This window comes from Falco biarmicus, chromosome 10, assembly GCF_023638135.1.
Source record: "Falco biarmicus isolate bFalBia1 chromosome 10, bFalBia1.pri, whole genome shotgun sequence".
NCBI lineage: Eukaryota > Metazoa > Chordata > Aves > Falconiformes > Falconidae > Falco > Falco biarmicus.
This window is the reverse complement of record NC_079297.1, coordinates 11,275,531-11,293,458: the sequence shown is the minus strand read 5'-3', so window position 1 is coordinate 11,293,458 and position 17,928 is coordinate 11,275,531. Positions and strand designations below refer to the sequence as shown.

The 17,928-nt window shown below is 40.8% G+C and overlaps 1 protein-coding gene across 3 annotated transcripts; it reads right to left on the bottom strand.

Annotated features, from left to right (window-relative positions):
* Positions 1 to 2,302: 2,302 nt before the first annotated feature.
* On the bottom strand, positions 2,303 to 17,434 carry STX16 (syntaxin 16). 3 transcript variants are annotated; one of them, XM_056354190.1, is made up of 8 exons: positions 17,107 to 17,434; positions 11,657 to 11,764; positions 10,309 to 10,449; positions 9,580 to 9,742; positions 8,558 to 8,649; positions 7,386 to 7,529; positions 6,539 to 6,619; positions 2,303 to 4,296 (listed from the first exon to the last, which is right to left on the bottom strand). In XM_056354190.1, exons 1-8 carry the CDS (start codon positions 17,239 to 17,241, stop codon positions 4,192 to 4,194), a joined length of 969 nt encoding a protein of 322 aa, XP_056210165.1. In that variant the 5' UTR covers positions 17,242 to 17,434; the 3' UTR covers positions 2,303 to 4,191. The 3 variants fall into 3 exon arrangements, with proteins under 3 accessions (XP_056210165.1, XP_056210166.1, XP_056210167.1); XM_056354191.1 differs by having other exon boundaries at positions 17,161 to 17,432; XM_056354192.1 differs by lacking the exon at positions 17,107 to 17,434 and adding an exon at positions 14,579 to 16,859.
* Positions 17,435 to 17,928: the final 494 nt, after the last annotated feature.

The following is a 17,928-nucleotide window of genomic DNA, read 5'->3' as shown; positions in this document are numbered from 1 at the left end:
AAACAATGTTCCCAAACACCAGCTTTGATAGTAAATGTAAATATAATCGGGTATTTATCTTCATCTTCCGTTCTCCCAGCACCTCCTACTAACGTGAGGTCAGTAAGGAACTGATCCCCGGTAACCGGCAGCTAGGAAAGCCTCAGCATCAGAAAGGGTGCGCGTCCGCTTACACTGGGACAGCAAATGCTGCTGCGTGTAATGGAAACGTATCTAAAAAGAAAAAAAAAAAATATGAATGCCACAGAAAACACTTCCTTGGAGTAAGGTCTTACTCAGTCTCTGAAGGGACATTATAGAAACTTTATTGCCTGCTACATTGAAAATAACCCTGAATGAAAGATCTAGGAAAATCTGTTGCAGAGGTCAGTTGTGCATCCCCCCAGCCTGGAGGGGGTAACTCAACAGGCTCCAGCTGCTGTGAGTCTCTTTGCTGAGCCACAGAACATAAAGCATTTAGGGGTTCAATGTTACTCCAATATACATGGACAGCATGGGAGGTATGAAAGACAGTAACACACAGCAATTCTTTCAGGACTGAGACATTCCCAAAATTCTACCAGCAGTAAGTTCCTAGTCACCAAGTACAAGTGCTGCTATTACTGCTACTGCAAGAGCATCAATACAGTGCTCTCCCCAGATCCATGTTAAATGAAAGGTAAACAAAGCAGTAGGAAATACTCGCCTAACCCTTGATCCTTCCTTCATTATAGTTAAGGGTCCTAGTCAAGATAACAGACTGAGTGGGAAAATCAATCCTATCTGCAGCACCGAAACTTCCAACACGCCTTCCACCAACAGCAGCTGCAAACATTGCTGCTTGCAGGAGCCCCAGTGGAAGCTGCAGTATGGACCAGCCTTCCATGGCCACTCCAGTCACTGATCCTCTCCAAGTATTCATGGAATTAAGCCACCAAAACATAATCTTACATAATCCATCATAATGAATACGCAAAATCATAATGGGTTCCCTGTTTTAATAAAATTTATCTAGGAAGACTCCTGAGGTTGGGTTTTTTTTTTTGTTTCATATTGTTTTGGTTTTTTTAGAAAGTAAACATATATTTTTTTCCCCCCGCAAATGTCACCTATCCAAGAACTTACATTTTGCAGGCTGTACCAAAAGCAAGGTTTCCAGGGATTTAAGAAAAGGAGGTAAGACTCCTTCGTCTCATGGCGTTTCATAAAATCAAACCTTAAATCAACACAACCTAGGCAGACAGTGAACACTGCATCAATTATATTCAGATTTTTAGCACATTCCAAAAATCACCAAGCAAGAAACTAATTCTTCTGTTTTACTTGTCAGTACCTAGAAAAGTCTTGCGGTAGAAATAAATTTCCTATTACAGTGTGCTTTTAATACCGTCATTTTCACGTATCAGTAGAATTAACTTTTGTTAACAAGGAGCAGCAGCTGATGTTTGCACACTTGCATGCATTTTAATGGAGAGGTTCTGTACAAGCCAACAGCTTTATAGGTCATTCCCACCAAGTGAGGAGCCACAGATTTTTGGGAGCTGCTCTGCCAATGCCGTTCTGTTCCTTTGGAAGGAATCAGAGGTTCAATACAAGTGAAGAATCATCCAGCAACCACGTAGAGGCCACAATCTGCAGCACAGAGTGTACCAGCTTTTTCTGCAACAGCACAGAGATGATACAGGGCTGGACAGAAGCGCAGTCAGTAGGTTCAGGCAAATCTTGCTCCTGTAACACCTGAGTAGGCTGCAGCTACTATGAAAGCCAAGCTAGTCCTCAGCTGCAGTGGCTTTTTTGGGTTTTCATTGCCCAACGGTGCAGATAGTACCCCTTCTGTCACATGCCATGTAGAGATATTCTTACAAGGCACAGCATAAAGGTTTGATTTAGCTGCTGATAGTTACTTAGACTGACTCATCATAAGCTAGACACCTGCTATCATTTAGAAGCCTGTTGTTGCGGGGTTGTTTTTCCCCTCGATATAATCAGCTTCAATAAATTCCAGCTCAAGTTACACAGGACAGTCGACATGTGAGTTTAACCTCGTCTGATGCGTATTAAAAATCCATTTCCTTTTAAGAGAATTTAGATAAAAAAATACATAGCCAGTTACTTCAGTGGAGTTAAGATACCATAGGCTTAATTCATGGGAAATAACTCCTGCCAATGCAAGTTATATCGTGCTATAGAAAGTTACTACTTTTTTCAAAGATATTTCATGTCATTGCTGCTTTAATTTAATTATGAAGAATATATAGAGACACATTACCATCACACAAGTATGTTTCAGTTTATACTTTTTAAAAAATGAATAATTGCCCAATTAGGTTGGAAGTGTTTTATTACTTCTTTGAATTCATTAGCCGTGATAAAATGTCAAAAGCACCAGTCAAGGCAGAAATAAATAACACGATCTCATGTTAGCGAGAAAGTTGCAAATACAGTATATTAAATTATAGCAATATGCTGCTTCACACCAACCGATGTAGACAGCACACTAAGGAGACAGTAGTTTTACTCACGATCATTGAAAAGATCTATTACCAGAACAGGGGAGCTGCACACCCAACTAGAAGCATCATTCATTCCTTTACCAACTTACTTTATGAATTTAATCAAGGGTTTGAATTGGCAGTTTTGGAAGTTCAACATTCCCTTTGTCTAGAGGTAACAAAAGTGGTACAAAGCTATTTGCAGTAAGCCACACAAAAAGCCAAGGCTTTCACATCTTTGTAGTCTTTGCTTTCAGGTCCGTTCCTGCACCAAGTTGGTTTAAAGCCACATCTTATGTCCTCCTTAGTACATAGTAAAGATAAACTCAGGGCAGGCAACGTATGCAACATTATCATCATAGTAGTATGGAACTGCACTTCGGGGGCTTTGAGCAGAGCACCTCTGCAGGTTTATGGGGAGAACTGGTATCTATCAGTCAGAAAATGAAGGAAGTTACAGTTCTTTGGGGAAAAAAAAACCATACAGAAAAGCCATATTAAAAATACTAAGACAAGGCCTCTAGAACTGCACACCACTTCAGGCCTGAATTAAATCAGGAGTATTCTATTACTCAGATGTTGCCCTAATTTCTCTTTTATGGCCTACAGCAAAGTTTTCCACTGAAAAAAGTAGTGGGGAAAAAACCAAACCCAAATTCTCTACTGAAGGCCTAGTAACATGTCAGTTGCATGACATCTCTCATGGTCAGTAAGAGTATAAACACGTCCTCTTCCAGGCAGACATTTGAAAGAAATAACCTTCTGTCAGGGAAAATGGATGTAATATACACTGTAGTGAAGTCACTTCTTATATAGAAAACATAACACATATGGACAGGCACACTGTAAAATAAACAGCTTATACAACTAATATTTGAAACATCTGAGACCCACTACAGCAGGTCAGATAGAGATTCTCTTTTTGGCTTTCGATTTAACTTTTTAGGTTTAACTTCACCACTGCTTTAACGTAATGTCTGTACTTAAAAAAAATGTACATGAAAAAATATGTATGATCATTCTGGTGAGGAAAAACATTCCCATGATTACTCAAGCTCAGAAAATTTTTTAATTAACTGTGTTAAATTATGCCAGTGATTAAATCTTGTTATTTACAAGATCAAGTACTACTCTGATTCTTAGTAATGGTCCAGTATCTAAATTAAGATCGCAGGGGTTGGATTATGTTCTGGTTGCTAAAAGCTTTCTTTTTTAGCTGTCTATCCAGTTATTTGGAGGTTTTGAGTCTGGAAGAAAGGAGATGAAGTCAAACATTTTTATGCCTCAACATATTTTCCACCTAGATAAATTTTTGTTATCTAGTCCCATAACTCAGTAACATGGTTTAAATTTTAAGCCTGTAACAATTGTGACATAAGAATAATGAAGACAACACTTTTTTGTCCACAATAACACACTAATTACTGTACTCACTGGTAAACTTAAATTTTGTATTAAGTACTGTGTTTCCAAATACCTCTGCATAAAGCACCAAATTATTTGTTGGGAGCATCACATTTCCTGACATTTTCCATATAATCCTTACAAACACCCCACATATCACCAAATTTGTACTCTGAAGAAGTCAACAGAAACATTGCACAGACTTGGCACCACGAGGGCTTATACATTCAAAGGCAGCTTTCTGGAGTGCAGGTCCATCCATTCACATTGGGGAAAAAGTTCACATATACTCCAAAAACAAAAAATGAAGTGAAACTTAGTGTGACTTTACACCAATAAGAACAACAATGAGGACAATTACTATAACAAACAAAATTAAAATAACAAGCATCTTCCGATTCTTCTTTTGATATTGCTCTGCCTATAGACACAAAAAAGAAAGAGTTAATACTTAAGATTTCTGCAAAGCTACAAAATACAGATTCTTGTTTAGTCTAAGTACACGTATCTCAGAGAAGTTCTTTGGTAACTTGACATTTTGTACAGTGTATATTGCAAGCAACTCCCACAAAATAACTCTGGTCTGCACCATAGACTTCAGTGAAGGTGAGTGTACACTAAAGCCACATTTCTCTGTATTATAGAGCAGATTTTATAAGGAAGAAAGCACCCTCACCCCTATTAAGCAACCTTACTGTGACTTCTCTTGAGACGTCCTTGAGAGGGCCCTGTGCCTCCACAGGACACGAGCTACACAGAAGACTGATACTTCATTTGGAAGAACAGTTAGCTATGAAGACCATGGAAACAAGATCAGGCAACTGGGTACGTGAAATTCTCAACACTAAAGGTAAGGTGTTTTAACTCATTTTGCCAATATAAGATTCCTGTATTATATTTGAAGGACATTAAAACTCACAACAAAACTTCATTTTTTAATAGGCATTTTTGTTGTACCTGATCCAACTATGCATTTTCATTTAATTTCAGTTAGAACTGAAAGCTTTCTTTTTGATTTAGCTCTCAGTTTTCTGCTTCGCTCCTTTCTTCCAACTACATTTTCTCATCCCTTTCCTCTTTTTTCCAGGGCAATTAAACGGAGGCAATGTGGAGAAAACTCTCCAAAAGCCAAATGAAAGTCTGCTAATAGAAGCTAAACAAAACAAAACTTGCATTTAATTATTTTTAAGTGAATAAACCTTCACAATTTAATTGGAAAAATATATTAATTCTTCTCCTTTATAGTCCCCGGAAAGTAATTCTTTATTATGAGATCTGCAGGATTTTTTGAACTGAAACTACATAACATACAACCACTGATACTTAATTAGGCTTTAGGTATCAAAGCCTGACAAAGTATCACAACCGATTCCAATTTTGTGTGAAACAGGAATTGGTAACTAGTGATTCATACCACCAGACTTCTGCAGTGAATTAATCCAATTTCTGTGGATGTGCTGTCTCAGCAGTTTGTAACAATTATGCCAATTAAACCAGAAAATAAAATTGACATTATAGGTATTAAATCAGAATAAAGCTACCAACAGTATTAGAAACAGCAAGGTATCTGTGTTTCATATTACTATTCAGATCTGTGGGTATGTCTTCCATGATAGGTGAAAAAATCCCTGTGCTGTACTGAAAGCAGGTATATATTGCATCAAAATTCCATACTCTAGTCAGCAATCCAAACAGGGGTTTGCTGATAGTTGATTAGCTACCATTAGACTAGAAATAGCATTGATTCCAACAGATTCGTTTACTTCCAGTTCGGCTTGTGCAAATTGCTTGCAATTGCTTTAAACCTTGCTCACCAATGGTCAGTGCCTTATTTTAGTGATCTCCAGTTTTACTTTTACGTATAACAAGAATAAACCTATAACCAATTTATTTTGCTTTTCCTCAGATGGCAATTTTTGCTGTTCATATATTAGAAGTCTACCATAACATGAAGTTGAGTGTGTAGTAACAACATGTCCATGTTTCCAAAACAGAATGTTTTACTTAAGAGGCTTTTGCATAAATCTCTCATTCTGCTTTATTTCCAGCAATGGAAGGACTGAACTGAGCTAAGTCAGAACTTAGCTTAAAATCAAAACAAACAAAAAAGCCAACAAAACAAAACAACCACAAAACTGTGTTCTGCTGCCAATTCAAACTTCTCAGATGTTTACAGTAAAAGCTTCACATTAAAAGCATAAGGCTGGACCTAACTTCTAACCAGCATCAGATGGTCAGAGAAAACATTAAAAATTATTCTTGCTGCTCACACTACTGAGATAATGTTTTCAAACTAGAATATATCAACCGACTAAAATCTACAGTGAGGTACACCATAACCAGTTCCATTTCACAAGTGATGGGCTCTCCAAACAGAGAAGGAATTGCAGAGAGGTCCCACCAGGTAAGCAATGTAAAGATCAAAGCACGTTGCTTGGATGCCCAGAAAGTTATTTAAGAAATTAACACTAGGTATCGAGCATGACATTAACAGAAGTTATATGGAAAGTTCCTACTACAGTGCAGTTGACATTTTATATTATACAACAATAATTTCTAAAAAAGATGATGTCCAAATGAAATATGACTCAATAACTTAATGGCTATGACATTATGGAAGATTACTAGATATGCAAAGCAGCTTAAATATTCCGTCAGCTTACCTTATGTAGTTGTTTTAGACCCTCTTCAGTTTTCATACATGACTGTTCGACATTGTAGTCAATTCTATCTAGAACTGTTCCCTAAATAAAATGGAGGGAATGAGCACCAAACTGAACCTAAATGAACTTCATAAAACAATTATTATTATGAGCAGCAGAGTAATTAACAACGCTCACAGAAAAAAGCTAATGAACTATGTAAACTATGAACTTCTGCAGAAGAACTAGTTGGGAATGACATCCTTGCTGAATGCCCAACCGGCAGCTGTGTCACCATCTCACATCACATCCCTTAATAATCATCTTACTTCCAGTTCAGGTGCTTTTGGCTGACACATTTAACCTAAACTGAATCTCGGGGGGAAATAACCAACAAAACTTTGGCATTCTATGTTTTTGGGTTTTTTTAGTCTAACACTCATAACCAGTTGATTATTATTTATTTATTTATTAATTTTCATTAACTCATCTTTTGGCAGATTTCAAGCAGGGCAAACCTTAGCCTAAGAAGTAAGTTAGGAAAAGCAAGAAGCACACAAAAACACGATCTTACAACAGGAAGAGTGTGGAAACCTTAACACTACTTGGAATCTATTTCTTGCTAACACTGTGATGTGTGTAGATAAGGAAGAAATTCTTCACTATGAGGGTGGCAAGACACTGGAAGAGGTTGCCCAGAGAAGTTGTGGATGCCCCATCCCTGGAAGTGTCCAAGGCCAGGCTGGATGTGGCTCGGAGCACCCTGGTCTAGTGGAAGGTGGCCCTGCCCAGGGCAGGGGGGTTGGAACTAGCTGTTCTTTAAGGTCCTTTCCAACTCAAACCAGTCTATGATTCTATGCCAATGTACCTGTTCTACTATCATTGCGCCCAGGTCCCTAAATATTTCATTGAGATCGGAGATTGACTGTACAATCTGACGGATTTCTCGTTCCCGCTCTTCCACCATTAATGTGTTTTGCTCCACCAATGCTAGCTGGTCATCTGTAAAACCCTGTTGAAATAAAATATTTAGATGTTAAACTAACATTAACAGCATGAAAACACTAGAAATAATTATAAGGATTGTAAGATTTCATAACACAAAAATCCTTTTAGAATTTCCTTAGTAGACGAGTATCTAAGAAAAAAATTACTGTATTTTAAAAACCGAGTTTCAGGGTCACTAAAATAACTTGGACAGCTATTTACAGTTTGAGCAGAGAAAACATGACTCTTGCATCCTGACCAAACACACAAACAACTTTTAAAAACATGACCTTGTAGTGGGCTTGCATGGTGAGGTTTTGGTAGCGGGAAGGCTACAGGGGTGGCTTCTGTGAGAATGTGCCATGCCCAGTGGAGCCCGTGCCAGCCGGCTCCCAGCTGGACCGAGAGCTGGCCACAGCTGAGCCCATCAGCACCAGTGGTAGTGCTTCTGGGACAGCATATTTAAGAACGAAAAAAAAATCTGCACCAGTGAGAGAGGGGAGTGAGACTATGTGAGAGCAGCAGCCCTGCAGCCCCCAGGTCAGTGAGGACAGAGGCGGGGGGGCTCCAGGCACCGGAGCAGCCACTCCCCGGCAGCCCGTGGTGAAGCCCCTGGCAGGGCAGGCCGTGCCCCCAGCCCACGGAGCCCACGGGGGAGCAGATCCCCCCCCCCAGCCCGGGGAGGGCCCCACGCCAGGGCAGGGGGTGCCCAAAGGAGCCGTGACCCGTGGGACCCGCGCTGGGGCAGCTCTCCCGGCAGGGCAGGGCTCCTTCACTTTAAAGAGTGCCACCTTCCATCCAAACTCAGGATCACACAGCTTTCTAACGTTTAGTCTTGCATCTGCCCAGAAAGGTGGTATGACAAAGGGCAGCACTGTATTTACAGATCTTCTAGCCCCTGTCAGACACGTAAGGAGAACTCAGGAGTCAAACTGAGTTCCCTCACACTGCAACACTGAGGCTGACGGCATACCACTTTGATATTTTCATATTAAAATTAAAGGTACATAAAGTTTCTTCATATTGAATTTGTGCAGTAATATCTCAACTTACTCTATCGTAAAGTGTATCATCCTCCCCGTCATCCATCAGTGGGACTGAGGTGTCGAAGAAGTGTTTGGATCTTTCTTCTCTATTCTTCATGCCTGTAAAAGACAAATGTTTGAGCATAATATTTACACAAACTAAAATCAGAGTAAGAGTAAGGTCTGAAGTACCAGATAAAAAAGCACAAGAAAGAAAATACAGCCTATATGTGACATAAATAGCAGTATCTAAATTTTAACTGTCACACAGGCTTACTATTTAATTATTATATTAAATTAAATAGTAATTAAAATTAATATTTAATAAAGCATAACAAATTCAACCAGACCTGCAAGACTGCAATTAAATCAGTGACTTTAAGTCATTATGTTCCATGAATTTAAAACAAATAAGGTAAGTTACGAGCCTTAAGGTGTGATCACTCTAGGCTATTTTCAAACAAAGTCTCTTAGGAACATACCTTGTCTGAATTGTAATCTTAAGTTCCACCTGTGCCATTTATACCATGGGAGGAAGAAATATTATACCAGTATATAAGAATATATATTTACCAATAAAAAATTTGAAGATCAAATTTTTGATCTTCCAAGATAAAACAAGCTTACTCAGCTGAAAATAGAATTACACACAATTTCAGTTTTAAACAGAGGATATTCCACTTCTGATCTGTTTATGGATGCAGAATTTTAATTTATCACAGACCACCTTTTGAAGTTTTTTCTATCACAGACTCCCAATCAACAGCAGGTATTGTGTCTGAAGACCAATGGCTGCTTCACCAGTGTAACTAAAGTAGCTTTGCAGACCACAATTTGAGAAGTAATGATGCATTTTGACAAGCAGTTTGAACATGGGCTGTGAACCAGAAACTCCCAAATTCTAACCTCCACTCTAATATACTTCTGGTAGTCCTGTGTGCATCACTTAACCCTTCTGTGCTTCAGTTTTCCCAACCAAGAAAATAAGCACACCTTAATTAGTGGTTTCCACAGAAGGTGCCCATGTATTACTGTATCTCTTATGCTTACGTTTGAGATAGTCAGACTGTGCATGCCTAAAGTTGGTGGATAGGTCCTGAAGGGACTGTGCTAAGGAAGACACTACATTCCTGAGAACACGTGCTTCTTGTTCTGTACAACTACGTGACCTGCTCTGCAAGACCTGGACTGCTCTCTGACATCTGTGAAATAACTGAGAAAACAATTCCATTAGTAAAAAACACACAGCAACATGCACTTTAGCTATCACATTGCAAAAGTTCCAGAGGGAAGACTAATATTTTGATTTCTAGATTTTTAAAATCAATTTCTTATGGCCCAGTGCAATTGTTTAAAAAGGTATGGAAACACAGAACACAAATGAACAAACAGCTTAAACCTAACAGGGTAGCAGACTAACACAACTACTTCTGATCAAAGACATTTGCTTCATTGCAACTACTTGGACCGGACGTCTCAGAACACATGTATCTGTATTTCTCTGAGATAACTGTAAATGTGGTTTGATTAAGTCTCCCAATCCTATTCCAAGTAGAAAAGCAAGCAGGCAGGTAAGTAAAAGACCAGGGAGACTGAGTGAGTGACTCGTGAGAAGTTCAGTGAGACAGTGAGTGCAGTACCAAGCATAAAGCCCAGGACCTCTGGTTCACTCTAACACTGATTACAAAAGAAATGCTTTACTCAAAGGAAATCACTGCCTCATTACGATGCATTACAGATATGTCAAACTGTAGGTTTAGAATTGAAAGCAGTTTGTACCTGCGTGATCTCTTGGGTTGTTATTTCTATTGCCCGCTCCTCTTCACTGCTGTCATCCAGTGTTGGTCTGTTTAGATGTTTATCATGAAGACTGGCTAATTCTTTCATCTTCTGTTTAACCCTGGCAATATCATACTGAATCTGAAACAGAAAACCCAACAATGAAGAAGGGAAGTGACTAATGTTTCAGAGGAGAAAGTTCTGACAAACGCTAGACAAAAATAATTATTGGAAGAAATCTATAAAGCAGACCAAAGATCAAAACCAACACACATAAAAAGCTGACTAAGAAGTAACGGAATACTCTCATATACTTTGAATCTGCTACTTTTTAAACATAATTTTGTTAATCTTAGGCAAGAGTGCCGTTTTCAAATATGCTTCGTTAAGCTGGAATAATATTTTTATCATTATATAATTAATATAATAGTAAGAAGGTTTAGCCAACTTCCAAAAATATAGATGAATATTCAGGTCACACCTTCAACTCTGTCTAACATTGAACAGCCTGGACTTAACAGCAGAAGTTAAAATGAGATGCCTTCAAACAAGCCATTAAAATATATCTGTAAGGTTGATTACTATTGTAGTAAAAAGGGGACTGGTCACATTTTTGCACAATGGGTTCTGATGAACCAACAATGTGTTCTGAGAGTACGTTTCAAAAGGATTTTCTGGAAGTCAAGAATTGTTTCATACTTCAAATACTGGAAAATGTTTATAATTTAATGACTCCAGAATAATTTCCTCACGCTTGTCCAAATGTTTCTATAACTTGCACAGCATCAGGACTGCATAGGCAGGAAAAATTCTTCTGCTAGAAGGCACTAACACTCTCTGTCTTCAAACAGTAAACTGCTTATCTCCACCATTTTAGGGTCTATTCAGTTGAACCCCTCAGTGGGTTCAAACAAAAAAACTACTTGGAAGTGCTAATTTTTTTGTACCCTTCCTTCCAAGTTTCAAACTGAGAACAATTCTGCTTTGCTAAGATGTTTGGGACCTTCCTGCAGTCTCAAGTCTAAACACTCAGCTATAGCATGTCTATATCCTAACAGTCCCAGTGCACTGTTAAGATTGGGCTCCCACTGATGATGCAAACCCAGTCTCCTGGAACTTCTGGTCCTAGATAATCTCATTTTATTTCACCTGCAATATATCCTTCAAGATAGTAAGTCACAGCTTGCCTGATATTTTCCTCTGAACAAGGATGTCAATTTAGAAAGCACACATTTTAATCTTTCTTCTAATACAGCTATCATAAAATTTACAGCATTGAGAACGTAACTGACAACACTAATAAAACCCTACATGAGAAATCAAACTCTGTGTTGGATTTGCCACTTACTTCATCTGCTCCATCAACCCATTTGGGAGGTAAACGTTTTGTTACTCCAATTGCTGCTTCGGGATCTAAACTTATTCCCGATACCAGTGCCATACGATCATCAGCAAGCTGCGGAAGATGAGAAGAGACAACAAATGAACTTTACTCAGATTAGATCCAAATCCATGAGCATCAGGAAAAAATGCTTGTATGCCTTCCCATAAAAAATAACCTTAAAAACGTGTTTGCACATGATGCAGGTATGATCAAGCTTCGCATCTCCTGGTTTGTCCCCTATATGCCAATGAGCTACATCCTCCCACTTCCTACAGGACCTAAAAGAAGAAAGTTACCTTAGAATTCTTAGAATACTCCGTAGAATTCCTAGCAATTTTCAAGGAGAAAATATGGTATTGCAGTGAGAATTCAAGTAATTCTCATGTTGGTACATTTCATATTAGCCACAGCCAAGGGATCCCTAATCAGTGGTGCAGCATGGTATATATTGCGCCAGGCAACTTTGAAAATCTCACTCGGGAAAATCTCCAAGTAAAAATGTTTATTATATCTCCAAGAAATAAAAAGGTATCCCATGATTTTTCTCAAACACTGTTGTATTTCACCAGTCACCTACTAGGCAGCTGAAGAACAAACACTTTCTCATACTGATGTGCAACTAAAATAGTTACGGGTTTTATTTAACAGAAATAAAAAGGTGCTAAACAAAAATAAGCAAGGCGGGGGGCTGGGCAATCCACACTTCCCTATATCTCAACGATATGTGCTTGCTGTTCCAGCTATATGGTCTAAGGCAAAGAAACTTGCAGGAAAACGGGCACATAATTCTCCACAAAATTCCAGAGATTGCCAGAGAGTAAGTAAGACAATGTGCTGGCCAGCTTATACACAGCTTTCCACGGATCCACAGGAGGGCTGGAGATGGGGAAGGAGTAAAAGAAATCCTTTATCACAATTAATAGTCATAATATGAGTAACTCAGGTGCAACAAATCAGGAGTTTATGTTATTGGAGACTGATGCACACTGACGTACAGCAGTTGCAGAAAGGCATGATTTATTTTTTTGAGAATATTTTTGGGAACAGAATCAAATTTGTAGGGTTGAAATATTAAAAGATGTTAGAAAAAAAACCTCATGTGACTGATTAAAAGTACATTGAGGTGCTGGACCATGTCCAGAGAGGGACAATGAAGCTGGGGAAGGGTCTGGAGCATAAGTCCGATGGGGAACGGCTGAGGTCACTGGGGGGGTTCAGCCTGGAGAGAAGGGGGCTCAGGGGGGACCTTATTGCTCTCTATAAGTGCCTGAAAGGAGGCTGTAGGCAGGTGGGGGTCAGTCTCTTCTCCCAGCTAACAAGCAGCAGGACAAAAGGAAACAGCCTCAAGTCACACCAGGGCAGGTTCAGACTGGATATTAGGGAAAAAAAAATTCACTGAAAGGGTTGTGAAGCATTGGACCAGGCTGCCCAAGAAGGTGGTGGAGTCACCATCCCTTGGGGTGTTGAAAAAAACCATGTAGATGCAGTACTTAGGGATATAGCTTAGGTGGTGGACTTGGCAGTGCTGGGTTAATGGTTGGACCTGATGATTTTAAAGGTCTTTTCCAACCTACATGATTCCATGTTTCTATTTTTTAGAGTCACAAAACACCTGTGTTAAATCTATCAGAATCTTATTTTTCATAACTTCAACCTCAGGAAAGTTTAAAATATGACAAATGTGAAAGAATATGTGGGGTGTTTTTTTCTTATTTTTTAAAGCTCAGTTTGGCAGAAATCAAAAGCCATGGTCTGATCTTGAATACCATGTACAGATTTAACTATCTGCTTTGATATCATTACCAGTAAAATGTGCTGTTCACCCTCAATAAAAATTCTTTTGTTAAGGACAGTATTAGTACTACTGACCTTTAAACAGATCAGAGGTTTTTCTTGGTAGGGTTTAGAAACTTATGTAAATAGGCTTAGTGCTACGGTGCCGGATGAAAACTTTTTCTGCAATGGTGCAGCGTTGGATGAGATCGCCCAGTGAAAGCGTGGTGTTGCTGTTCTTGGAGCTTTTTAAGACTTTAACCAAATGATGGATGATCCTATATAGATTACCAATAGTCCTGTTTTGATCAGGAGCTTGAACCAGATGAGCTCTAGAGGCTCCTTCTAACAAGCATGCCTACGATTCTCCCAATTTAAGGCCGAGTATGATACACACACTTAACAGTGCACAGGGCCACAGAGCAACATTTAGCACTGGGGCCACAGACACTTCTAGTCACCTTCCTCCTCTGAGAGGAAGACAGGGGAATGGTTAGAATTGGAAGACAAATATAGATCTTGTTGCCAGTTGAACCAGGCTTTGTAGCTTCAGAGATAAAATAATCTTCCATTGCTGGAGATCATCAATAATACCACTTGAAACTCACCCAATTACTTCACTGTTTGTTCTCAGGGAAAGGTTTCATACAAAAACCTCACTTCCTAGTTCCTCCCAAAATTCTAATATTCCTTTGTCAGGCCTGGAAAGCTTTGTGGTTCTTTACCCCCTTCCCTTTTAAAAAAACAAACCCTCTTCCTTCCTGGGCAACTCTTCCCCAAAAGCCTGTTTTTTTAATCCCTGACCTTATTTCCTGGCCAATAAGTTTTGTACAGTTTACACATAGCATAAAAAATAGTTAATAGCTTCATTGTTACAAAGTCACTATATCCCATATGTATACAGTAAGTCAGACTAGTTTATACATGTATCGACAATATAACAGTGTATCACAACATGCTTGTCTTCTCTATGCAGCCTTGTCCTACTGCACATGGAGACACTCCATCCTATAGAAAGAAATTTAATAAACTAGCAGGATAAAGAAAGGAACATTTTAGCCCAACAACGTATGCTTGATGCACCATGGCAGAATAAAACATGAAAAACAATACCTCATCCAGCTCCTGAAGTGATTTGTGGATCCCATCAGCCCCATCCAGTTACAGACAGCAAAAGATGAAAGGGAAAAAGAGACATAGGACAGATACAGGGTATGGTCAGTTGAGAAAAATATGGATTTTTTTTTTTAAGCATGATGGTTTACCAAGAACAAAACAAATTGGCTTTTAACACACAATTATTCAATATATACACCACAATGTTGTACTTTAAGTCCGCATTTTCCTTGATGCACAAACTTTTTAAATAAATATTTCAGTTGCTTGGTAAACAGAACATAAGAGATCAAGTTAAGAGCTTGATTTGCTTTCCAAGGTAACTGCACAGTGAAGTTTCCAGTTACTAAAATTTCAGGTAGAAAAACTGCAATAGAATATATTGAAATGTGACAGCAAGGGCAATTTGACTGCAGTATTCAACATCCACTGGTGAGTTAGACAGTTTGATTATGATGGGAGGATGCACATACAAGCTTTTGTAAGACATTTATTGACAAGCACCCCAGTTATCACAGGATAAAACAGACAGCAAAAGACAAAAAAGCGAAAGCAAATGTAGTATATGCTCAATTATGTGCGCACTTTGATTACACTCTAGTTTCAGGTAAAATTAAACCTATACGCATCTGGAAAAATACAAAAGACAATGTATCTCCACCTTCTCTATTCATCAGTCTTTGTACTGTAGAGGGTATGCGTGAGCAATAGGCTGTTTCACTGAAAGATTAACGAAGCATATCCATCTTAAACAAGGACAAAATACTTGTGGGTTTACAAAGCAGCAGGCTTCAATTAATGATCTCTTACCCTATACTAAGGTTTTGAAATAGGACTATACTGTTAAGAATGCTACTTGGATTATTTGAGTTTGAGGAATAGTTGGCTGTCCACATGAGAATGCATCTTCCAGGGCAGAATCCAATTTTTGACAGAGAGCTCTCACAGTAAAGGATTCCTTCAGGAGAAGCCTGAACTACAGTGGGCCAAAGTACTATGAGCTAAAACCTGCAACACTGCCCTGCTGGCAAGCAGCAGCTCTGCCCTGGAGATACCACCCTGAAAAAAAGGTAAATATAGCTGCACCTCTTGACAGTGATAGGCAACTGAGAAACATGAGAGGCAAGTAGCTCACACTACCACCTTTACGCTTCTTGATAAATAGTACACTTGTGGTAAGTAACTACAGAACTTTGTACTGTCCAGCAGGATCAAGACTGAGCCACTGACTAACTTCACCCACTGCACAAGAGCAACAATTTCCAATCACGGTTAGCCTTCATTACATTTGAATGAGCATCATAGAGAATAGCTTCCATTAATGTTAACACACACTGTAAATAAATGTTTTATGCAAGTGCTAAGTGTTGTTGCACTCACTGTTGAGTAAAAGTGCTGTTTCACTGCTCAGTAACCTGTATGTGAGTTTAAATTATTACTAAATTTTCTAGGTGATGCTTAAAAAACCCAAGGACCTAAAGATGCGATATTGATATTGGCAAAACAACATGTTAACAAGAAATAAATGCAGTGCCAAATTAAACAAGTATAATACATTACTCGTGACATTTCCCATTCTGCAAATCAATTTAATACGTAGCTTGTTAGACACAGGTGTAATAACATTAACAACGAACAAAGACCATTCAACAGCAACTCATCAGTTGAAATAATTTGCAGCACGAAGTACTGCTTTTCCTAACATACATGCATTAATGCAAAGCAATTTAGAATGACGAGACTGCCAGCAGATATTTACTATCACAAATAAATAATAAGTTTGAACAGAAGGTGTAAAAACCTCAGCAGAGCTGAGCTGTCAAGCAGTCCATCACAGTCTGACTAGCTCAAAACTTGGGAAAAGCCACATCAACTGCCTCTGAACAAATGACTTTTTGAAATTTCTGTAACAAGGGCTTACACTAGAATCTACCGACTCCCCTCCCTCTCATGACTTTCAGTATTATTTGTACTTGGGGGGAAAAATATAAAAAGGACAATGAACATCTGAGTGAATTATGGAAAAATTCAAGCAATGGGAATAATTTACACCAGTGTATTTTATGGTGCCCACACTGGAGTGAATAGAAGAGTTCTGCTCTATGAAATAACTTGAATTTTTTTCTTTGGGGAAAGGACACATCAAAAAACCACAATGGATGAAAAACCTCATGTCAATGCTAACATGAAGTTATTAGAACAACTATTTTATTATCCATGAAGCGAATAGAGACATGACCAGCACAAAGACAGATCTCTTCTATTCATTTTACATGGAGTAGTAGGAAAAAGGGATCAACTAAGGGGGGATGGGGGGGTGTAGTACCGAAGACAGGGGGGAGCTTGAGGAGGGCTCAGAGGGAGGGATGGGGAGCCCGACGAAGGGGACCCCCGGGGCGGGGGAGGGGAGTCGGGGGGGCCTGGAGGGCCGGGGGGGGGGGGGGGGGGGGCGCGGGGCACAGGGCACGGCTGCCTGGCAGCCCTCGGCGCAGCAAGGTACAGTAGGATGAAGGGAGGAGACTCACCGCAGCAGCCATGCTACGTGAACTCAGAGGGCTGGAGGAGCCGTAACTACTCACTTGCTCGGCCAGCAGCTGCCGGCTCTGCACCGCGTTGTTCCGTAACAACAAGAACGCGTCCGTTAGACGCCGGGTGGCCATGGCCTACCGCCCCGGGGCCCCCCGCCCGGGGCCGCTCAGCGCCTCGCTGCCGGGGCTTCGGCCCTAGCTCAGCCCCGGGCCCGCGGCCAGAAGCGGCGGCCGCCCCCGGCGACGCCCGGCTGGCCGCTCACAGGGCCCGGGCAGAGGCCCCCAGCGCCGGTCCCCCCCGGCCGCCGGCCCCATCCATCCCCCCCGGATCCGACGGCGGCCCCGGCCCCGGCCCGGCTCACTTCCGCGTTGTGCATCGCCCCTCGCCTTCCGGCCCGCCCGCGCCCCGCCCCGCCCGGGCCCGCCGGCCGCGCACCAGCGTTCCGGGCCCGCGGCGGCCCCCGCGCCCAGCCCAGGCCGTGGCAGGGGAGCGCGGGGCGTGTGAGGCCCTCACGGTGGTTGCCCGTGATGGCCAGGTGTGGCTGTGGCGGGTGGCGGGCCGCGGGCCACCTCGGTGGCGGCTGGGCCGGGGCCCTGCTTGCCCAGGCGGGGGCCCTGCCGTGACCGCAGCGTCGTCAGTGACTTTGCTCCTTCCCGCTGCCGTGAAGCTTCTCCAAAGGCACCGGTCTGGTTCACAGCAAACCGCTGCGGTGTGACCCATTTGGCTTGGTGGCTCCCCTTTTCCAAGTCTGTTTTCCCTCCGGAACGCCGCCTCACCTTCCCCCACTCCCTTTGCTTCCAGTCAATTTTCAGTTTTCC

Coding starts and splice junctions, on each gene's coding strand:
- STX16 (XM_056354190.1), bottom strand. CDS start 17,241: ATGGCCACCCGGCGTCTAACGGACGCGTTCTTGTTGTTACGGAACAAC. Junction 10,450..11,656: donor GGGTTGATGGAGCAGATGAA/GTAAGTGGCAAA, acceptor TTTCTGTTTCAG/ATTCAGTATGATATTGCCAG. Junction 7,530..8,557: donor ATGATACACTTTACGATAGA/GTAAGTTGAGAT, acceptor TTATTTCAACAG/GGTTTTACAGATGACCAGCT.